Source organism: Onychostoma macrolepis, chromosome 08 (genome assembly GCF_012432095.1).
Source record: "Onychostoma macrolepis isolate SWU-2019 chromosome 08, ASM1243209v1, whole genome shotgun sequence".
Lineage (NCBI taxonomy): Eukaryota > Metazoa > Chordata > Actinopteri > Cypriniformes > Cyprinidae > Onychostoma > Onychostoma macrolepis.
In genome coordinates this window covers 15890518-15915034 of record NC_081162.1, presented here as the reverse complement: position 1 = coordinate 15915034, position 24517 = coordinate 15890518, and the positions used below count along the sequence as shown (strand labels likewise).

Genomic DNA, 24517 nt, shown 5'->3' with positions numbered 1-24517 from the left:
AGCTATTAATTTAATAACCTTGAAATGATTGGTCTGTTATGTGTCCCAACATGCACAGGATTTTCCATCTCATGCCCATCGGCTTCAGTCTGCCAAACATTTCTCACATTAAATAAAAGGTTATTTGGATGTATTTGGGTGTTATTCTACACAAAAACTGAAATGTTTATTGTTCAGAAGGTCTACAAAATTCTTATCGTTTAAATAAAATTTAATCACAAGCAAAAAAGATGATATGTACATAAAACAATGACCCAGAAGAACAAGAAACACTTTTAATAGGATTTTTTTTTCAATCTGCACAGTAAGGTGCTTTGTGATGCTACATAAGATAACAAATGCATGCAAAACATGTTAAACCTCAGCATCCACATTGTGAAACTAATACCATTAGTATTATCAATAATACCAACAGTTTTTGTCTCAAAAGAAATGCAGAAAAACAATGTGAAAAAGAGTAAGTACTTGGCACAGTGTTAATGATTTGTACATTTAACCACAATATTGTTGACATCTAATTTACAATGATACATGATAATAATTAAACTTTCACATAAACATTACACATACTTTAAGTGCTTGCTTAATCACATTTAGATTTGAATGTCTTTATAGCTGCTTCTAGGGGATCACCAGCTGGTTTAGAAAGATCAACCGGAGTAAGGCGAATCTCTTCATGAACTCCCCACAACATCTGCTCACCTTTAAGTTGTTCAGCAGGTATGATGAAGTTCTCAAGGAGCAACTGCTCAATCTGCTCTCGCTGTAATGTGAAGGTCAAGGCAGCGGTCACCGATCGTGTTTCAGGGGGTGTGAATGCAGCGGTAACACAGGTTTGGTCGTGAATACTGATGCTGTCCAATGAAGAGCACCTCTCTCTAGAATTAGTGCTGCCCATTTGAGGACTCTTCTCCTTGGATGACTTTGTTGGACTTTCATGCTCACATTCGTACACAGAGCTGTGGTCAGGTGATCTTACATCTGTAAGTGTACTAACAGACTCATTGTCATCTGAAGGAAGGCTGCTGCCAATTGTGACGACATCTTCTGATGCAACTTGGATGGGTTTCAAACGTTTGTTGTGTGGGCCGTTCTCTCGGGAGTAGGAGTTGGTGCTCAAGTCTAGAAGAACGCAGTCGGAGTCTTGATCTGTCTCAGAATCCCCATCATCGTGACTAAGTCGGCTTATTTTTGACTCTGGAGATTCAAACACCACCCCGCGAGACTCTGGCCGCGAGGTTCTTTGAAGCATGTTTGTAATGCCATTTGTGGAGCTCTGAATATTAGAATTGGTCATCATGTAGTGCTTGACCGACTCTGGAATCACCACCTCTTTGGGCTTTTTCCTGCAGGGGTTTAGAAGAGAAGAAAAATAAGGCAGACAGTTGCCCACAATGGGCACCAGTGAGATGGGACGCAGGGCAGACACAAAGTCCTCCAGCTCCTGGTAGGAAGAATGGTCCGAGTAAGGCACCACATACACATTAGTGTGACAGGAGATCATGGGGCGGCTGGTGGGCAATATAGCGATGGTAGGCTGCACTTTATTCCACACCTGCAGGTTGGAGGCATTGATCATTGACTGAGAGACCACACGAATACGGCCCGCACCAGAGTCAGTGGTGAAAACATCAGGGAGCTCCAGAACACGCAAGGTTTCCAGACGCTCTCTATCCACCTCCACCCATGTTTTAAACTCCATAGCCAGCTCCACCATCAGAGACTCTTTACCCAGAGAGTAAAGACCTAATAACAGGTAAAAGCATTAATTAATAATTATTACAGTGGGGATTCATTGACATTAATTCAGTCACTTTTCACAGTATGTTTTCTATCAGCACAACTAAATAACATTAATGGGTTAATTATTCAATATGACATGTATAAGATACATATAAAAAATGAAAAATATAATATGAAAAATAAGTATTTTAATTAAATTAAGTTACATTAATACAGTTACATATAAATATATTTATAATTATATATACAAAGATATTAATAAATGTTTGCACTACCATTTAAAAGGGGTTTATATTATTTTTGTTTTTTCATGTTTTTGAAATAAGTCTCTTATGCTCACCATGGTAAGTAATTCAAGTAATTTATTCCTGTGATGGCAAAGAATTGACAAAATGGCAAACTGAATTTTCAGCAGCCATTACTTCAGTCTTCACTGTCACATGATAGTTCAGAAATTATTTTAATATGCTGATTTGGTGCTAAAAAAAAAAAACTTGTCTTATTATCAGTGTTGAAACAGTTCTTCTAATTAATTATTTGTGGAAAATGATGCATTTATTTTTAGAACGAATAGAAAGTTTTTCTTTGAGGAGTAAAAAAGTTCAAAAGAACAAAATATGTTTGAAGTAGAAATTAATTTTAACAAAGTGATTCTAACAACATCATTCCTCTTATATCGTTATCATTACAGCTGTGGTGTGGACTTCCCAACTCTCATGGAATTAGAATGATTACAAAAACCTAGTTATCGTACTTGATGTAAACAGGCCTTTATTGCCCATCTGATTTAAATCTGTTTCATTTCTCGTAGGCTGAACATAAAACATCCCATTACATGAAATACTCTTAAAGTTTTGCAAATGTGAGAGTCTCACCAATAACCACAGCATATCCAGGATGAGCCCTAATGATCTCTTTAATTTGTTGAGTGGCTCGTTGACGAGAAGGTACGGCTCGAGTGGGGTCACAGTTTGTGTTGTCCAGATACAGCACATCAATAGTAGTGGTATTCCTCAGACATTGCTCTCTGAGCATAGATGGGGTGTAACGGAAATCACCTGAGATAAAACACAATAACAGTATCATTAAAATGTAATCTCTGTATGCGACAGTGAAATTCAATAATGTTCTGTCTTAAGAAAAACTATTAGATTATAGCGCATTTCCATAATATTCATTTTCTTCTCCCACACACACCAGTGTAGAGTCTGGTGCCAAAGTATCCCTCAAAGAGAAACATAACCGCCCCAGGACAGTGATTGGCATCTATTAGAGTAACGGTCAGGCGTTCTTTTCCAAGATCATCGAGCAACAGCATGTGAGCTTCCCCAATCTCCAATGGACGAATCCATTTCTCTTTGACCTGCGGAACACAACAACAGGACACAATTAACACACACTCCGGAGCGGTATTTGAGGCTTAGTTTATCCCATCGTGCATCATGTTCTGGAAATAATTCGTGAGACTTTGTGCCAAGATCTCGTTAGAGGTAAAGGAAACCTTTCCAATGCAAGTTAAATATTAATAATAATTAGATATTACATATAATTTGATAGAAAAACAAAGTATTGCACATTTTATTGGTGCAAAGATGAGTATATTTATTTTGTACAACATTTGCAACTGCTTTTAATCACTTAATTAGAAGCACCACAAATTAAATTGCCATCTGTTATAGGGACTACTGAGCAAACATTTAGAAGTTCATTTTAAAATGCAGAGTATTGAAAATAAAAATAAAGCTCTGTAAACACCTGCAGATTTACAACCCATCAGGTAATGAGAAGTTCTACACACTCTTGTGGTCTTCATGCTTACTTGAACACTTAGGCCAAATACAGGAAACACATAAAAGTAGTCAGTGCAAAGACCACAAGTGTGGGTATTTGGACAGGGCATTTGTTTAGCATTTTTCATCCACTGTTTTCTAGATCAGAAGTTTTCAAACTTTTACGTGGGGACCCCTTCCTATTTTAAATATGTATAGATCAATTTATACTGAGTGAGAAAAAGCGTGATATTATAGACAAGTTTGTTGTTTTAATTTTTGACTAACTATTATTTAGAGAATCTACACTATTACGTAGATGCACATTTATTTGTAAAGCACTGTTCACTATAAATATCATTCCAGTTGAGTGTTTTTTGTTTTTTTCAGTTGACTTGTATAACAGTGTTGTTATTGTTAACTAAAATTATAAAAGAAATATAAATATTTTGAAGGCTCAGGAAACCTTTGCAGGTGTTTTGAGTCGATTAGCTGTTTGGCATTTCACCATATTCTAATTTGTTGAGATAGTGAATTGGTGGGTTTTTGTTAAATGTGAGCCAAAATCATCACAATTAAAAGAACCAAAAACTTAAACTACTTCAGTCTGTGTGCACTGAATTTATTTAATACACGAGTTTCACAATTTGAGTTGAATTACTGAAATAAATGAACTTATCCACGACATTCTAATTTATTGAGATGCACCTGTAAATAGGTTTAAGTACTAAAATTACTGAAACCAAAATAAAAATAAACCAATACAGAATATTTAAACAAATCTGATTAAAGCATATAACAAAATTAAATAAGTAGGCTATATTTATATTCAGTTCACTAATTTTATGATTAATATGTTACAGAAATAAAAAATTTAAATGAAAAATAACAGCACCACCTCTCTTGTACGCATTCAGTGTTTCGGAGCAGCTCAAGACATTATTTTTGCTAAGTAGTCACATTCTTGCTAAGCATTTAGCATTGTGTTCTAAATATAGAACACTAGTGTCTATCTTCAATTTGTTTACAAATAATTACATGGAATTAAAAGGTAATAACACTAGAATACATTTTTTTGTTTGTTTTAAATAGAAAAGTTTGGGGGTGGGGGGGCTTGAAGTATTTATTCGGAGAGGAGGGGGGCCTTGGAGTAAAAAAGGTTGAGAACCACTGCTCTAGATAACCTCGTACTGACCCTAGTCAACCTCGTGCAGACCTCAGTCATAGCCGCTTGGCCTCACCTTGAGTTTGCGCTGGAGCAGTTTGGCAGTGAGAGGAGAGCAGTATATGGGCCTGTGACTCCAGGTGGATGACAGGCCAGAGGTGTGATCCGCGTGCATGTGAGACAAGAAGAACAGACGGACGTGATGGCACTTGCGGAGCTGCCAGCAGTCTACAGCTATTGGAGTGTCTGGTAGGACTTTCCCGTTCATTCTGTGCTGCTGTGAAGAGTTCAGACGGTATCTACTGTTTATTCCTAAAGGGATCTGTTAACAAAAGCTGTTTCAGTTTCACTGGATTTTGTTGATGTTTGAAAAGCGTCACTTCTCTAGCAGAGCTGTCAGAAATGTAAATAAACACAATATTCAGTATGCACTAGCAAGGGTTTGTAGAGTAACAATGTAACCGACAGCTTACAAACAAGCAGCGCTAGTAGTTAACGAATAGCTGCATCGCATTGTTTCGTGTTAACACACACAGATTCAATCGAAAAGGATAAATGCACGCTTGCCAGTCACGGTTCATCCGAGTGTGTTAGCCGCAGGCCGGTTGATGGTGCGCTGTATTTGTGCAGATGAGCGCCATGCTGAACTCGCGAGGGTCGCGGTATGTTTACAAATTCAAACGATTTCAGCGCGCGTTGAAAGGCACTCCTGAGCTCCGGCATTTGCGGCGCGTTTGTCCGCCAAAAAATACGTTTACTGTCCACGCCTCCAAGTCGCGCGCGAGCTCATGTGACGTCACTGGCTGCAGATTTGGTGATATTTATTTGAGATCAGCTCACCGACTGCTTCAGCATGGCATATTTTTATTTTTCGATTATTGATCACAGTGGATGATATTACGTGGTGCCATTCTTTCAAGCTTAAAAATACCGTTTCGGTTCATTTGGTATTTTGTTTAATTTATGTTTATGGTGGTTTTCTTTCTTGCTTGATTTTTTTTTTTTGCTTTCTTTTAGGGTCTTTCTTCGTGTTTGTTCTTGGCTTTGGTGGACAGTTGTAGAGAGATGAAATAAATGAGATAAATTCACAAATAATGCGGCTATATATTTGTTTTCACTTGAAATTAAATTCTGTAGCTGACCGCAGAGGGGTGCTGTTAGCTTAACTATTTTCGCTTTACGTTTAGTCAGTGAGTTATGTTTACTGTATACTGTATATTTAGTTTTTTGTTGTGTATTTTGATTTTTGTCATTATCTTTATTCGGAAATACGTTTTATTTTTATTTTAGGCTTGTTATGTTTTAACCTGGCAAAATTGCCCTATTATTTACAGCATGCTTTATTTATTTATTTATTTTTTTTAATTCGGCACCCATTACTTCCACTAGAGGTCAATATAAGACTGATACGATGCAGAGTATCCTGGTTTATTTTTATTATTTTTTTTGACTAGGCATACTAGAAACAGACACCCACCTCAAAACTATAGGATACTATAAATTTGGGAAAACTATAGGTTGGCACAGGGTTAATTTCTGGTTAATTACTGAATGCTCACATTAATGTAGCATCTGACATTTGACCTCTTGAACCACTCATTGATTACAGATAGTTATCTAAAATATATAATCAGAAATTAAAGATGGATCTAAATATATGTTTTTAATAGAGATATGAACCAGATTTGGAAGTCTGTGATAAATGATGTTGCATAGCTAAACTCATTTATCATGTGCAATTATTACCTTTTAATCAATCATTAGTAGCTACACATAATTTACCTCACTTACAGACACATACACACATATAATAAAAATAAAACATAATTTGTTAATATGTTAAAAAGGCAACTGGAAGAACAAAAAACAATGCATCATATGAATCATGCTTTATATTTAGTTTTTTATATTTTTGTTGTTAACATCTCAAATCTATAGCTATTATCACTGTGCCAACCACTTCCATAATATTTATTAACTAGTGCTGTCAAACGATTAATCGCGATTAATCGCATCCAAAATAAAAGTTTTTTTTTTTTACATAATATATGTATGTGTGCTGTGTATATTTATCATGTATATATAAATACACACACATGCATGTATATATTTCAGAAAAATAGGTATGTTTATATATTAAATATATTTATTTATAATATAAATTATATGAATATAAATATAGACATGTAAATACATGTAAATATTTTCGAAATATATACTTTATGTGTGTGTATTTATATATATACATACATATATTATGCAAACAAAATTGTTTATTTTGTATGCGATTAATCGTTTGACAGCAATAGTATTAACACAAATTTAGTCATGAATTAACAAGATTTATAAAATATTTTATTACATTTAATGTGTATACCTTTACCTAACTACTTTTGTTTGCACATAATTTGGTTAATATTGTTTTCACATATTCAACAAAAAATCAAAACTGTGCCAACCGACCCACTACCCACACATGTGGACCCCTGGGACCTGTGTTATTTCTACTAAGAATCTTCACTGCTTTCTTGGCTGCTTTCTGCTCATGCATGAGAGGAACATTTGCATAATAGAGGATTATTTGGCCATAAATATATTAATTAACACAAGAGTAATTTTTAAATGATTTTTTTTTAATTGTCTTTCATTAGCATGAGACAAACAAAAGATGATATCAACAGCTAGAGTAAGGCAAATATGCTGACAGTAAAAATGATGAATGATGATGAACTATTTCCATTGATAGTAAAGTGATATTTTCAATCATATTGAGAATGGATGGGGTTCAGGGACAGGAAGCTCCCACCTCCTCATTCAGGCAATGCAGTGCCACTCATTTATACCATGTCTGTCTGTTGCAGTGAAGTAAAAACAAGATTGCAAAATGAATTAGCCCATTGTTCCCATTTACTCAGAAATATTTCATGTACAAATGATTGTAATTACACAACCGTCTGTTTAACAATTATGAACATAATGTACTTGGACATAGTGCATAACATTACTATGTACAGATTAGATACATGTTCAGCTTTGATGTCAGTATAGACCTGGTATTTCATCCGCATGTGAGATCAAAAACCCCACACTAGTGTGACAAATGAAGTGTGTAATTCGTGCGCCACTAGAGTGACCAAACGGAATTGCAAAAATAATTCCCAAACACTCCCCCATGTGCAACTGGCGCCCCAAACTCACGGTCAGGATGTCGGTGTCAAGCTGGTCAGGATGCTCAAACAAACAGAGCAATGTTTTGATGGCACCTCAGAGCCACAGAGTTTAAACTTTTCAGGGAAATCAACCAACAAATGGCTTTATTATTTGTTGTTGGGACAGGAGAAAGCATTTTATCATCCCAAAAATTACACATTTCACCTTTAAAGGGGTTACTTCACCCAAAAAGACGTCAAAATAAACTTCAGTAGTGTAGCATACTTTTGTTTTAAAACTGATCATTATGATTCTGGAAAAAGTATACCTAAATTCTGTTATAATACTGAAAGGTAATACAGTATTGGTTTTGATCATTTATTAACCCTGAATATGTTCAAATAGTGGAGATTTAGACTTAGGTACTGACAGTTTCGCTTCTGTTTTCCAGTCACCAAAAAGGATAAATACTAGGACTTCATTGTATCTTCATATCCTCAAACAATTCCAGTTTTGTTGTGGCATGCAACCAATCATACGCTTCACACACACACACACGCACACAATTTTGCTAAAAGGCAAGAGAACCTCGCTGCATCTGTGAGTAAAATCCAATGTCAGCTGCCTGCAGTGCCTTTTTTTTTTTTTTTTTGTCCTTTACAATAACAGACCTGCGCTGAGACACTCCATAATAGGACAAGAAAAACCTGTGTCCACCTCCATGTCACTATTTCTGACATCCTCTTCCTGTCATTGTGCACAAAGGTTCAGAATACAAGAAGAATATCCAAGAACCTGAGAGTGTACAGCGCTCTGATATATGTTCTGCATACATTCATACGGAACCAGTAACTGGTGATGATATATACTTTTATAACCGCACAAAACACAATTGAGTGCAATTCTTTTGATTCATTATACTGATGTTTTTATAATTTAATTGTATGATATGTACTGTCAAACTAATTTGATATAAAAGCATCCTTCAAGGCTGCTTCATAAAGCAAGATTTCCTGTGGTTCCCCCTCGTCTTCAAAATGATTTTGACTCATTTGGGCTTTTTAAAGTGATGCTGTCTCATTATTCCAATAAAGGGACATTTCAGCCAGAAGAGTCTGTGGTGAGCTCTGATTTACATTCAAAAGAGACAAACCAAGACATGACAGCTTTGGACGTCCAGCCAGCAGAAGTCATTCAACCTCGTTAGAGAATCCTGGGATGTCAGTCAGACGTTATGTTCCAAAGCCGGTTCGGGAGCAGCGACGGCGGCAGCGGCAGCGATGTAGTGGTTGTGATCCAGTCTCTCGCTCAGCTGGCTCTCAGGGGGAGGAGCCTCCTTGCAGCAGAAGTACTGCTTCCAGATCCGTTGGAATGCAGTACGAAATTTCTTGATGCGGAAAGCATAAATGATAGGGTTGACAGCAGAATTGCCATGCGTGAGCAGAATGGCAATATAAATGAGGAACATGGGCTTCTCACACTTCGGACAGAAGAGTGTGATGCAGTTCATAATGTGGAGAGGAAGCCAGCTAACAGCGAACAAGAAAAGGACTAGTGCCAGGGACTTCGCCAGCTTCAGTTCTTTGTCGTAATACTTGTTTGGTTCAGAGTGGCTGGACACCTTCTTATTTAGCTGCTTGTGGATCATGTAAAAGATTTCAGAGTAAATGATGAGCATGAAAATCAGAGGGGGAAGCACCCAACCGAAAAAGTTGAAGTAGACCATGTACTCCATGCTGATGACGTTCTCAAACTGGCAGGTGACGATGAGGTCAGGGCCAATTGAGCCGTTGTTATTATGTTGCAGGTTGTGTAAATTGTTCCAGCCCAGCATGGGAGTCAAGCCGACTATGAAGGCCACCGTCCAACACACGAACACTGCAATTCCAGCTCGTTTGGGAGTGACCACTCGCTTATAACTGAAACACAAAAACAAGATACATTATAAATTATTATTACTGCAATTTCAACATAATTATCACTCCAAAATGTGCAATGTATCTCCACAATATCCATTTTACATGCAAATAAAAGGCTAAATTCTGTATAATTACTTCTGGTACAGAATCAGGGTCACTTGATGACCAGGGCCAGCTGCTTTTACCTGCTGTCTAACTTTAAATTAAGAGCTAAATTGTGACAAAGTACCACCACCAGAAACACCCATTCCGTCTTGTCCTTCCATCGTCTTTGAGATGCTGTCTTTCATCTGAGATTCTAGTTCTCTCTCCAAACTCCTTGTCTTTGGTGTGAATGATATCAGAACAAAGGTACCTGTGATTTAATGGCAGACTTTCAAGTCTCTGTAGCTGTCTGATTGAATTCCACACAAACGTGCAGTGAGTCAATAGACCCTGTTTGTTCAGGGATTCAGTAGACAGTTTTTGCTTGAATCATTGCTTGGATGTGCTTTTATTAACTGCAATACGGTAAAAACATAAATGTTAAATGATAAACAGTTTGTTTCATCTCAATATTAATACTCTTTGCATGATTTGTGTGCAGCCCAGGACCACAGCGTATTACTATGTTTTTACTCACGCATACAGTGAAGTGCTGTTTGCTTTGTTTTTAAGTTGCTATGATTAAATTAACAGTTTTCAGATTGTACAAAAATAGATGGTTGTGTTTGGAAAGCTGTGATGCATGACTACACTTTATACAGAATAAAAGCCATATGCATTATTGAAGAGTGGAACAAATAAAATAAAATGGAGTTCAAATGGATTCATTTGTCCCTGTCTTCTGCCAGTAGGTTGTAATGCCACGTTACATTCTGTATCAGTAAAAGCCGTAGACCGTAGAACTTTAGTCTGTTTTACTTCAGCTCACCCTTGTATTATTCTGGGATCATGCTGAGATAACAGGGATGGAATGTATGGAATTCACACAGATTGAGCACTGCTGTCAATGAGATATACTGATGATACACACTTTTGGACTCCACTGTAGGCCTTCAGTTCAGTTTCTTACATTCTCATATTGTGCACAGTGGTTGATCCTGGTAGAGCGGACAGGCAGTGCCTCAGACACACTTCACTTCTCTATAGCTCATTCACGACAGTTTCATGGGATTGTGTTCGCTCTCCAAAATAAATTGTTTTATAGGAGGTAACTTTTTCCTTGCAGCACCCTGTGCTAATCACCTAATTTTTAACATAAGAGCAACTACGGCCATTTGTAGCTTGAATTTGCAAGGTTTCTTGTGTCATTCGCTTGCACATTCAAAGAAAATAGCTTACTTCCGTGTTGAAAGGAGTTGATTTTATGTTAATTCTCTTATGTAGTACTGGTCATGGCAATCATTCCAGTGAAATCACAGTATTAAATGCAAAATTATAGAATAAACTCATCTGGGATTTGAACACAGGACTCCCGTGTTTTATGCATTAAATTGAGAAAAGAGCACAGAACACAGAAGTGGCTACACTGTCCACAAAAAGCATCTTTAAAAATGGAATGGCTTTTACATAGCTGAGTATGCTGAATATGTTCATCTCCACTGGGGACAAAGAGTAACCTAGCAATAGAGTCTGCAAATAGGATGTAGCTTGAACTTAAAAGCACACAGTGTATGCATGATGGAGATGTTATTCATGGAGATCTGGCTGGGACAGTGTATTGATGTGATAAAGAGTTGGAACATGCTTCTGGAATTTTTCTTCTCTCATGAAACTTGACATTAAGTGATACACAGCAAGTATAGAGAATTCAAGAAACAATAAAAAAAGAAAGAAACTGCAACAACAACAAAAAAAAAAGATCACAAAAGGAAAAAAATAAGCATATATACCAAAGAATACCTGTGCTAAAAAAAAAAAAAAGCATGTTCAGATCCATTAACCTGTGCCTACTTAAAGACACATTCCTTGTGCCATATAAGTGTTGCGACTGAACAGAATCATTCAAACTGTCGATTCATTCAGGAACGAAACATTGTCATGTTGCTCATTATTCTCTCTGAGAATAATATTCTCTCCGAGTTTCCATGTTCCCTTACAAAAATAAACACAAATAAAACCAAAAATCATGGTTTTTGTAGCCATGGTAACCACAAATTAACCATGGTTTTGTTACTTCAAATAATAGGTTACAAAGAAGTATTAGGATAATATTTTTTGTGGCTATAAAAACAGATCTAAGCCAACAACAGCTTTTAAAATTACTTAAAATTCATTATACAAAAACAATGAGGCAATGATTGGTTAATTAATAATTATATGGTTTCATTGAATAACACTGTTAAAATACATAATGTAGCTAATACAAAATAAACAATGCACATTACATAATATTACAAATGCCAAAGGGTGCCTGTAATGCTGCTGTTACACTTACAGGACGATCAAATCCTTGTTTAATATTGACCAAACATTTAGGCTAATTCAAATATCCACTTAATCTTTCATTTTAAGCCACCTTATTGTGATAGAAATGCTACAGCATTTATAATTTATTCAACAAAAACATGTGGACATCACAACCCTTACAAAAATTAACCAAATTTTCTTTTGTATGATTTCTGAATGCTAGAGATTTTAAAATCAATCAAACAACTGTATTAATAAAATCAAAGCCATAACTGTCTAAAGCTACAATTGTATTTTTTAAATAATATAATTTAATTACAATTTATTTACTTTATATTAAAGTTCTATTTTGACCCATAGTAGGTGTTTTATTTTAATTTTATTTTTTTTAATTCCATAATATTTGACAGAGGGGGCACAACAATACAATTCTTCTTCCATTTGGCCCTGCGTGCATGTAGTTTCCTCCATCTGTACCCCTTGAGCAACATAAACAGCATGTTGCTTGAAAACAGTCTGGCCAGACAGTAGCCAATATGATTATTATTATAAATTAACTTATTAATGGGTCAGCAGAACTTTGATTCATTGTAAAATGACAATCCCCATAATTTACATCTTTATGCAAGTGTAAGTGGAACTTACAGTACAGAATAGTACAAAATTAATCATTTTTATTGATATTTTACATGATGTATTCCTATTTATTCCCTTTATTATATCTTATCCTTATTATTTTGTATGAAATCCTACAGCATTTTTCTGTGTTCTCAAGTGACTGGACCCCATAGTTGGAGACAGTAGGCTATATATGTATCAGGACTGGTAGATGGATCATGTTTTGTGGGCACCAGCCAATAAACACCACCAGGAATCTCTAAAAATACAAAAAGGTATATCTGAGGGGTATGTTTGAGGTAGGCTTAGAAAATACCATTAGCTCATATAAAAACAATACATGGAACGCCGTCAAACGAAAGTAAAACCTTGTTTGTTTGTTTGTGTGTTTTATGTGTGTGTGTGTGTGTGTGTGTGATGTACTTCTTACAGAACACCAGATGGAATGAGGGCATGATAACTTTACCTGGTTGGGATCTTGACCCTCAGGTATCGGTCGATGGCTATAGCGAGCAAGGCGAGGATAGAACTTTGGGTTAGAACCAGCACCGTGCACGCCACCAGCAGACAGCTGTAGAAGTGAGTCTGGAGTCCGATACTTATAGTTATCGCCAGTGGTATGACCAGCGCTCCTACTGCAATGTCCGCGAGCGCCAGAGAAACGATGAAGCAAAACGTAGTGTCTCTCAGAGATCTATTAATTTTTACCGCCCAAACCACCATCACATTTCCTATCACGGATGACACGGCGATCACAACCTCCATGCCCATGTAGAGGGCTTTGGCCGCGGAGAGGTCCTCAGGCATTCTTTCACTCGACGCCGGGAATCGATAATACGATGAATATCCACGCGACAATGGGGATTCAAGTGAAAGTGATGCGTAAATGGATAAACTGTAGCAGTCCAGAGAAAAATCCTCCCGTTAATACGCTGTCCCTCAAAAGAGCAGCCTTATTCCACACATGCCTATTTACAGTTGGAATTGGACGAACGGGAAAAAAATAAGCCCAACAAAACCACAGAAGTGACTTACAAAATACTCAGCTGAAAATATCGCTGGGTTTTGCGCGTTTTCTTTTCGTTCACTACAGCGCCTCTTCATTAGGTCCACCTGCGCTCATGCGAGAGATGCGCGCGCCACTTATTCATCCCAAAATCGTTCAAATTAATTTCTCCGTGTCACCTACAACAGTCAGGCAGTTCTCTGGACGTCCAAAGAGTCGGAAAATAAATTAAAAGACGCACCATATTTGTTCCTTGGATATGTGAAACCAGATATTGTCCAGAGCGCGGGTCGTTCTCAACACTCTCGTGAGCTATGCGGTGCCCCAGAATAGCCGTCGATGGGTAGAGCCCTTTGTCTCACCCATACTCGCCCTGTTATCAATTTCAAACACCTTTGGGAGCGAAAGAAGTCCAACTAACCCTTGTAGATTCTTGAAAATGTCAAAACAAAAGGTCGTTCCGTTTTCCTCAGAAAAAAGACCATCCCAAACATCACGCCGTCTATTTTGGTTCCCTCCTTGAGAATGGCTGAGGGACAACCTGCCTTCGCTACTTTCTTTTGTAGAGATCCCGAACTCCTTTTCTCGTCATTCTGTTTGTCTTAAGTGAGAGTTTAACTTAAGCTCGGGATAAAAAGTGGGGCTGACCGTGCCCCGCTGTTCGTGTAATATTAGTCTGCTCTATATATGAGTGGAAGAGAGTAGGAGGGGACAGCGCCTGATGAGCAGTGATAATTTAAACTCTCAAACGACGCCCCATGAAAGATATAAAATGTAATAAGAAAAATATTTGCAACATTTCAAGGAAAGTAATAGGTTTAATAATGTACAATAAGCTTAATGTGCCAGCTGAGACATCAGTTAAAAGAAAATCACAGTATCAGTTATCTCACAGATGAAGCCAGTCTAATGTAGCAAAACAAAATGATGTAGTAGCCTATATGACACACTTTGCAAGGTCCTTTTGATGTTTAAGTTTTAAATAGAGAGGAGACCAAGCCTAGATGTTCCAGTTTTACTCCACTGAATATTTATCTTTATAGGTTCATTTTTGAAAGTCAATTTTTGTGTAAATTGTCTCAGTGGAACCTAGATGAATAAATCTTTTAGCAAAATGTGAACATACAAAAATATCAAATAAATTTTTTTTTAATAAAATTATCATTTTAAATAAATAATATTTGTATTGCATTTGTAATTACAAAAAATAAATAATTACAAAAAAAAAAAAAATTGTAGCTATAAAATTACAAATTCTAGAGACCATGTTATTTGTGTTGGTATTGTGGATCAGTGACTTAGCCTCTGTCTGGCTGACAAAAATCTCCTGTTTTTGAGGTGAATCATAATGAAGTCTTCCTCCTTCTGACACGTCCCGATAAAAGCCCGCTCAGTGCTTTCAGTCGTGGTCTCTCCAGCTTTTGAGTGTGAGCTCAGAGACAAAGCACAGACCCCTCCACGCTAGATGCAGGTGATTTAGCAAGTAGGAAAATTCATGGTGTGAGAAAGCTGGCTGCACCGCAGTGCCTGCCTCATTTCCATATGAGAAATTTCTGCATGATCCATCAAGGGCGGTGAATTTGTTCATGCACACAGAATTACGACATGAGATTTATCCCGCCAATTCTGAGGAAAGAAACTATGCTATGTCATGCTATGTTATGAAGTAAGTCTTATATGAATACACGGGAATGGCTTTTATATAGCAGCCTACAGTTTTAAAGTGCTTTTTTGGCATGAAAAAAATATGTAACAGTATTTGGAGCTGATCTGCATGAAGATGAAACAATTCAAAACATGAAGAAAATAAATTAAAAATAAATTAAAAAATAAAAAGCACATAAAAAGTGAATTTGTTATGCTTGTGCTTCATGACATGGACTACTGTCTGGGATTCTTGAATTATCCAATGTCCTCTAGGGAATAATATCAATAGTTAGACCAATGCACAGCTGTGCAGTAACTAATTATCCAACCATACCTGCAATAAAAATAATAACGACTGCATATATTCTGTGGCCTTTTTGTGTCCTATGGGAGCAGGTTCAACGTCCCTTGGAATGGTAAACGTCTTTTTTGCGTACGTAGTACTGGCACTAGTTCTGTACCAAAACCCCAGTGGAGCAGAACCACACCAATGAATCTCACTCAAGGGAGGACAAAATCAACAAACAATCGAACAAACAGACTGTTTAGGATTATCGGGATGATAAGGGTGTTTGTTTTGTCTTGCATGTCTGATCACAATTAAAAATCTGCCTGGCTCTTATCAAATCTGTTTCACTGTTTGTTTTTATAGAGTTCAGGTCAAGAGGTCATACATGAGGGGTGAGAGGTCACAGAATTAAACCAAAATATCATTGCAATAAATATTTTTACACTGTAAAAAATGGCATAATTAATAGTAAAATTTACAAGCTATTTCAGTTAAAAACTGCTTCTACACCATTTTTTCAGTGTACAGTATGTACAATAATATTATTGCTTATTAATATTAAGATTATTACTATTACAATGTTTTTTTTTTTTTTATCTTTCATTTTATTTCTGAATGTTTTGTCTTTTGCATTTTTTTTAATGCAGTTAAATTGCAAAGAATTTGGCAATAAAAAATTGGTCATAAAATTGTGCTGCAAGAAAAATTGTGAACCTTAGTTGCAACCTAAATCTTATGCATTCATTGCTCAGATGTAGTTTGCTAAGTGACAAGAATGGACAAACACAATTTACTTAAACTAATAACACCCAAACAATTGTAGTCCTTGTCAATACTTAACACACTGTCTAAACATTTACCTTACCTGTGACCAGCTTTTCTCAGGAACCGGTAAACATCTCCCAGACTGATTCTTCAGAAAAACATGCGCTGTTTTAACATGCCTTTCGGTTGATTTAGTGTTGCTAAATGAAGCAGAAATCTGTGTTGCATTTAACTCAACCTGACCACATTCTTGGCATGAATATGCCTCTGATTCACCTTGAATATCTCTTTTCTACCCTGAAGTGGTTTCGCACCCTAAGAAGGCACAGATTAAGTGTGGTCCCTGAAAAGAAATATGATGTGGTAAGCACTTTCGATCTGACTCATTTGTGTAGATTTTTTTTAATGGCTGAGCCATTTTGTGTCCATTTCCTTATCATCCACACGCATGCCTAAAATCTCTGAGGTTCACGATCATAATGCTTTGAGGGTGTGTTGTAGTAATTAAGCAGACAAAGAGATCTTTGTGTGTTTCACTCGCTTGCAATCCTCCCCAAGGAACATTCGCTGTGTCCACAGTTTGAGAGCAGCACTTTACCAACAGCAGTATTTGCCTATGCACCTTAATGACCCACTCAGTGTCTGCACTGCTGGGTTTTCTTGAGAAAACATCTGGGCTTTGCGCAGCTGAAGTTGACATTATTAAACTCATGCCAGCTGGTTCTATTACAGTTTTCTTAGTCAAGACACCTTTTAAGACCTATTCACACCAACCATCCCCCAGAAAGTCTGTCTTTAAAAGCAACTATCAAGAGGGAATCATGCCGTAATGGATCGACCCTTAAATGTCACTAAGGAGTCCTGCGGGTACTTACACAGACCCTAAAATCGTGCCATTAGGACAGGAAGAAACAAATGTGTTTGTGACCAAGTGATAGATACTCCTTGCTTTATAAAATGCATATTTTGGTTGTTCATGATGTTTATTGGTCAGCATGATACCATTTTTAGACCCATTTTTACTCATATTTATTTATTTTAGTTAATTCCAGTCCTCAAATCTGATAGGCTGAGCCAATATTGACAATGCTACTGAGACGCATCTCAGTTTGTATCATTCCACTTGTCCATGTTTGCGAAGTGAGATAAGTTTCATTAAAGGGGTGGTTGATTGTGATTTCACTTTTTTAACGTTAGTTAGTGTGTAATGTTGGTGTTTGAGCATAAACAATTCAATTAAATTCAATTCAAGTTTATTTGTATAGCGCTTTTTACGATACAATCGTTGCAAAGCAGCTTTACAGGAAATTAAGTTTCTACTATACACATACACATATATATACATATATACATACATGCATGCACATATGCACACATACATACAGTGGGTACGGAAAGTATTCAGACCCCCTTAAATTTTTCACTCTTTGTTATATTGCAGCCATTTGCTAAAATCATTTAAGTTCATTTTTTTTCCTCATTAATATACACACAGCACCCCATATTGACAGAAAAACACAGAATCGTTAACATTTTTGCAGATTTATTAAAAAAGAAAAACTGAAATATCACATGGTCCTAAGTATTCAGACCCTTTGCTCAGTATTTAGTAGAAGCACCCTTTTGATCTAAGAATCAGAGAAACAGATAGAGACGTAATTAGCGTAGCTGCTGTTCTATTCAAGCAAAAATTATTTGTTCAACCCAATCTAAAGAATTATAATGTACATTTGATTAGATATAAATGCAGTACAAGATTATTATGTGAATGCTTGGCTAAAGAGATGTGTCTTTAATCTAGATTTAAACAGAGAGAGTGTGTCTGAACCCCGAACGTTATCAGGAAGGCTATTCCAGAGTTTGGGTGCCAAATGTGAAAAAGCTCTACCTCCTTTAGTGGACTTTGCTATCCTAGGTACTACCAAAAGTCCAGAATTTTGCGACCTTAGGGAGCGGGTTGGATTGTAGCGTGGTAGAAGACTAGTTAGGTACGCAGGAGATAAACCATTTAGTGCCTTATAGGCAAGTAATAGTATTTTGTAATTGATCCGGAACTTAATAGGTAGCCAGTGCAGAGACTGTAAAATTGGGGTAATATGATCATATTTTCTTGACCTGGTAAGGACTCTAGCTGCTGCATTTTGGACTATCTGTAGCTTGTTTATTGAAGATGCTGGACAGCCACCTAACAGTGCATTACAATAGTCCAGTCTAGAGGTCATGAATGCATGAACTAGCTTTTCAGCATCTGAAACAGGTAGCATGTTTCGAAGCTTGGCAATGTTTCTAAGAAGAATGCTGTTTTTGTAACATGGGAAATATGATTTTCAAAGGACAAGTTGCTGTCTAATATAACACCCAGATTTTTGACTGTAGAGGAAGTAACAGTACATCCGTCTAGTTGCAAATTGTAATCCAAGAGATTCTGAGTACTGTTTTTTGGTCCAATAAGTAATATCTCGGTCTTATCCGAATTTAATAGGAGGAAATTATTGGTCATCCAATCTTTTACATTTTTAACACAATCTATTAGCTTTATCTATCTGGTCTTGTTGAGATATATAGTTGAGTATCATCAGCATAACAATGAAAACTAATCCCGTATTTTCTAATAATATCACCAAGGGGCAACATGTATATTGAAAATAGCAGAGGACCTAGGACAGATCCTTGTGGTACTCCATACTTTACTGGTGATAGTTGAGATGGCTCCCCGTTTAAAAAAACAAAGTGGTAGCGATCGGATAGGTAGGATCTAAACCATCTTAAAGCCTGCCCTTGAATACCCGTATAGTTTTGTAATCGATCTATGAGTATGTCATGATCTATAGTGTCGAACGCAGCACTAAGATCAAGTAAAACTAGCAATGAGGTGCAGCCTTGGTCTGACGCAAGAAGCAAGTCATTTGTAATTTTAACAAGTGCAGTTTCTGTGCTATGGTGAGGCCTGAAACCTGACTGAAATTCTTCATAGAGATCATTTTTTTGCAAGAAGCAGCACAATTGAGCAGACACAACTTTTTCTCAAATTTTAGACATAAACAGCAGATTTGAAATGGGTCTGTAATTTGCCAGTTCACTAGAATCTAGTTGTGGTTTCTTAATAAGAGGCTTAATAACCGCCAGCTTGAATGGTTTTGGGACGTGACCTAAAGATAACGATGAGTTAATAATATTGAGAAGCGGTTCTTCTGCTACAGGTAACAACTCTTTCAGTAGTTTAGTGGGTACAGGATCTAATAAACATGTTGTTGGTTTAGATGCAGTGATACATTTATTTAGTTCTTCCTGTCCTATAGTTGTAAAGCACTGAAGTTTTTCTTTGGGAGCTGTGAATGAAACTGAAGTACTAGACGGTGCAGAACCTACATTTGTTATTGTATTTCTAATGTTATCTATTTTATCAGTGAAGAAATTCATAAAGTCATTACTATTAAACTGTGAGGGAATATTTAGATCGGGTGGCGTCTGTTTATTTGTTAATCTAGCCACTGTGCTAAATAAAAACCTTGTATTGTTTTGGTTATTATCTATGAGTTTGTGGATATGCTCTGCCCTGGCAGCTTTTAGAGCCTTTCTATAGCTGGACATACTGTTTTTCCACGCAATTCTAAAAACTTCCAAGTTAGTTTTTCTCTGCAATATCTGCAAAGTTGCAGCACTGAAAGTTCAATGCAAATGGAGATATCGTCTTTTAAAATTATGTCAGTTTAATGCCTACAATAATGGCTCGTAGGGACTACAACGAGCTACTTCCGAACGTCACGAATGTCACGAACCCAGAAAAACCCCGCCCCCGGGAGCATGCAGCAAAGGGGGCGAGGCCATGTTGTGCTGCTTTAGATGAAGAGAAAACTAGGGGTGCAAGTTAAAATCTATTCATATATGAATCACAATTCTGTCTTCTAACGATTCTAATAGATTCACAAGTTTCAAAATCAATATTCTAAAGCAGCAGTTCTCAATCCTGTTCCTCGCGTCGCCCACGCTCTGCATCTCTCTCTCTTTCTCTCTCTCATTCAGATCGTCAGCTCATCAGGTCAGCTCCAACAATAAACTGTTCCTCATATATGAGACAACAACAAACAAAAAACATACCATTACGAGCCGTGCTTGCACAGGTTCTTCGCGATCCTCTTCATATTCTCTACGTCTCAATCAGGCTCGAATTGATAAGCAATATAGACAACGCCATTGTTTACAATACAACTGGAGCACATGCTGTTGAGGTGAAGGGCGGGACGTTTAGAGGCACTAGAGGTGGTTTAGCCAATCACTACACACTGGACCGGCTAACCAATCTGAGCCCATTGCCTATTTCTGAGGGAGGGGCTTCATAAAACCAGGAAATGATCAGCGCGTTTATAGGAGAAGGGACAGAGCGGTGTGGAATAAAGGTAAATTATGTGAAAAATAACATGTTTTTTTTTTTTTTTTAAAACAAAGCATTAACACATGTTAGACTGCACCCCATAAACACAATCAAGCCTAGAAAAAAAAACAGTCAACCACCCCTTTAATCATTCCAACTTTAAGAAAACAGAGTCCACAACACAACTATAACAATATTGTTGGAATCATAGAGCAATATTCTATTAAAATATTTTTTCTTGTTAATTAATTACCTTTCATTATCCCCACCTGTTTTGTATTACGTTGTTTGCTCTTTTGTTCCTGTTCCTTTATAAGCCTTCAGTTCTCCATTTGTTTTTGTCGGTTCTAAGTTAATAAAGGGAAAAGTGCGTTGAAGCCGTTTCATACTCTCGTCATTCATTTAAGTTTGGGTTTGCTCACGCCACAACCACAACCCGTAACATTCACTTATAAACAACCGATTTGTTCAAAAACACCAATTCATTCAGGAATAAAACAACAGTCTTTATACTGCGAAGTCACTGAGTCATTCACTCAACTGATTTGTTGAGAAACTGAGGAACACTAGTCTGTGATATGCAGCAGTGAACTCTGCTTTGGTTTTGTTTGGGCCTAGTTTCTTTGACGGAGCGAAAATTACTTCTAAAATGTGAGTTACTCAATTTTAATTTCTTATTTAGGGAACTGTTGTATAAATGCAAAGCTGTGTTGGTCACAAAGTTTCTCATACTGTATTCTGTCGCAACAGCAGCATTCTTGCATGTGTGATTTTACATTCATTTTAACTTTGCTTATATTACGCATTTGAAAATTTGCCTATGAACAGTAACTAACACTGGCATAATCCTAGATGGGGTATTTTCCCATAGTGACTGATATTAAGAGTCAGTATATGATGATTTGACGTATGGCAATGACTGTAAATGATTGTTTAATTACACATTCCATTTTTCGCTTTTGAAAGTGAAGCCTCTGTGAAGAGCATAACCTCTTGAAGACCTGCCAACTCTCCTCTCCACTGGCCTGAATAGAGAAACTGGCAGATTTTCTTCTACGCAGAGCGAGAGCAGCTTGTCATCACACTCCTAGATTTTTAAAGCTAGAAATATCAGCAGATGGTCCCTCAGCAAGACCGCTGGCAGATAAAAAAAGAGAAAGATGAATTTTTATTAAGCTAAAACAGTGGGGAAAAGAAAAGAGTGCTTGTGCATGTTTTTGTAGAGAACATTTTTTCAAGTGCATTGTCAGAGTCAGCCTCAAAGTGTATTTAAAACATTTCTGTGTGTTTTTTTCTCGATACCTCCCATCTTTTTTAAGTTAAAATTGTGAGGTAACCATAGCTTGTTTTCTACCCTATCACTCTAAATGAACAGCACGTCTTGACTGTGTAAACTTCACATTCTAAGTGAGATGTTTTTGTTGCTATTGCTGTTGTTATTTATCTTATTTTATTCGTTTTGTGTATTTGAATTTATATTTGATTTAATTTTCTCACCCCAGCCAGGGCTCTGTTCTAAATGGCCAATTTTCCACTTCAATCTGTCCATAAGAGGAAGTCGGATGACATGGTTTTTCGAGGCCATTACCGCACTTCATCTCTGAGATTCATATAATTCGTGGTTGGGGGTCTATGAGTGGGCTGCATTTTTCCCAATAGCACAAAGAAGCAGTGGGAAAGAGAGTGAGCGATGCTGTAGGTCATCATGCAGAGCTTCGTTATCGTGTGCCATTCACCAAGAAAGATTGTTGCCTTAAAAGGATAGTTCACCCAAGAATGAAAATTATGTCATTAATTACTCACCCTCATGTCGTTCCAAACCCGTAAGACCCCCGTTTGTCTTCGGAACACAAATTAAGATATTTTTGATGAATTCTGAGAGCTCTCAGACCCTCCATAGACAGCAATGTTATTACCATGATCAACATCCAGAAATGTACCAAGGAGATCGGTAAAATAATCCATGTGACATCAGGGGTTCAACTGTAATTTTACGAAGCTACGAGATTACTTTTTGTGCGGAAAGAAGAACAAAAAAACGACTTTATTCAACAATTCATCTCCTCCGCATCACCCTGGCGCCATTTTGGAGAGTATCCACTGAATGTAAACAACGTATGCTGCTCTGTGTCAAATTGCTGAATAAAGTCGTTTTTATTTTCTTTGCACACAAAAAGTAATATCATAGCTTTTTTGTCCTTACTACGTTTCTGGACCTTGATCGTGGCAATTACATTGCTGTCTATGGGAGGGTCAGAGAGCTCTCAGAATTCTTCAAAAATATCTTAATTTGTGTTCCAAAGATGAACTGAGGTCTTACGGGTTTGGAACGACATGAGGGAGAGTAATTAGTGACAGAATTTTCATTTTTGGGTGAACTATCCCTTTAAGGTCTGTTCCATTAATGTTGCCTCATCTACAATGCTTCTTTCTTCTTTTTCTCTCTCTGTAACACGCATACACGGATACGGAGACGCTCACCCACTTTGTCTATTCATGAAAATCAAATATTGTGCTTAAATGCTGTTGCGGATCAGAAATAGCAAATTTATGTTTTAGAATGAATGTGTTTACATGCACGATCATACACTTATTTGTATGAGGCTATATAAACACATTAAACTGTGCTCTTTCATCAGGAAAAGGTTGTAAGCAATACCTGCTGGATATGGTTTTTCTTATTACCCGATTTCAATAAGCATTCTGTGTGATTGAACATTCTGTATAAGTGTTCGGTATCATCTACTCAGAATCTCTCTGAGACAGACACTCTTTATATGGAGTACCATTTGTTCAGAGCCACAAGAAGCATCATGTCGCACTCTGCAAAGAGATTCATTAGTCATTATAGCCCATGAAGACCATCCTCTAGCAGTCATCCCGTTCGTTTATTAGCAATAAAATCTGATCAGATGTAAAAAAATGGGAGCAACCTAACAAATGTCTCCTGGCTGCTTAAGAAACTTGTTAGCAAAAGAAGAATTGCTGAGATGATGAACTATGCCAGGTGCAGAACAGTGCATTTCTGTTTCAGTTCCTGCCTTCATGTGGAGTCGTGTCTTGACATAGAAGCAGATGAGTAGTATAGCACTTCTGTGAGAAAAGTGGACCCTGCAGACCATCTGCAGGACATTCAGCAGGGAGGAGGGTATTATTAGACAGAGACAGCTAGAGAGAGAGTATGGAAGATAAAGAGATGATGGAGTTAGCAGTAAGAGTAATAGAGAAGTAGGAAGCTAGTTTAAAAAACAGGCATGAGGTGAGGAGGAAAGATGATAAAAAGTTTAAAGGGCTACAAGGTGTCTTGGAAGCTGAGACATGTCGGGAAAGAGATTTGTTGGATTTCCTGTTCCATTTGAATCAGACGGCATACGGAGGATTGTTGTTAAGAAAAAAAAATGAAAAAGAGAGCAACAAAAAAAACGCACACGCATTTTGTTTATCAAACTGTTGTTTATATATACAGAATACATATATGTGCTCACATTCATTAACAGTGGGGTCCAAGTGAAGATACAGTTTTTTGTTATACACATTTGTATCAGCAAATTAGATTATGAACATAATTTCAGTGAGAAGAGCTATTCAAAAAATACATGAATTTTATAATGTCTTTGTATTTGGTTTGTACCGCTTTTGCTTTAATGACATCAGCATCATTGACCTGCATGAACTCCACAAGT

At 37.0% G+C, this 24517-nt stretch overlaps 2 protein-coding genes across 7 annotated transcripts; both read right to left on the bottom strand.

Annotated features, from left to right (window-relative positions):
* Positions 1–261: 261 nt before the first annotated feature.
* On the bottom strand, positions 262–5465 carry dclre1b (DNA cross-link repair 1B). Of its 6 annotated transcripts, none has more exons than XM_058785730.1 (5): positions 4754–5465; positions 2941–3106; positions 2619–2801; positions 1482–1746; positions 262–1346 (listed from the first exon to the last, which is right to left on the bottom strand). In XM_058785730.1, the coding sequence occupies exons 1-5, from the start codon at positions 4943–4945 to the stop codon at positions 584–586; spliced, it is 1569 nt and encodes a 522-aa protein (XP_058641713.1). In that variant the 5' UTR covers positions 4946–5465; the 3' UTR covers positions 262–583. The 6 variants fall into 6 exon arrangements, with proteins under 6 accessions (XP_058641713.1, XP_058641709.1, XP_058641707.1 ...); XM_058785726.1 differs by having other exon boundaries at positions 262–1746; positions 4754–4999; positions 5151–5465; XM_058785724.1 differs by having other exon boundaries at positions 262–1746; positions 4754–5070; positions 5245–5465.
* Positions 5466–7132: 1667 nt separating this feature from the next.
* adora1b (adenosine A1 receptor b) lies at positions 7133–14897 on the bottom strand. Its single transcript, XM_058785748.1, has 2 exons — positions 13222–14897; positions 7133–9746 (listed from the first exon to the last, which is right to left on the bottom strand). The coding sequence occupies exons 1-2, from the start codon at positions 13560–13562 to the stop codon at positions 9053–9055; spliced, it is 1035 nt and encodes a 344-aa protein (XP_058641731.1). The 5' UTR covers positions 13563–14897; the 3' UTR covers positions 7133–9052.
* Positions 14898–24517: the final 9620 nt, after the last annotated feature.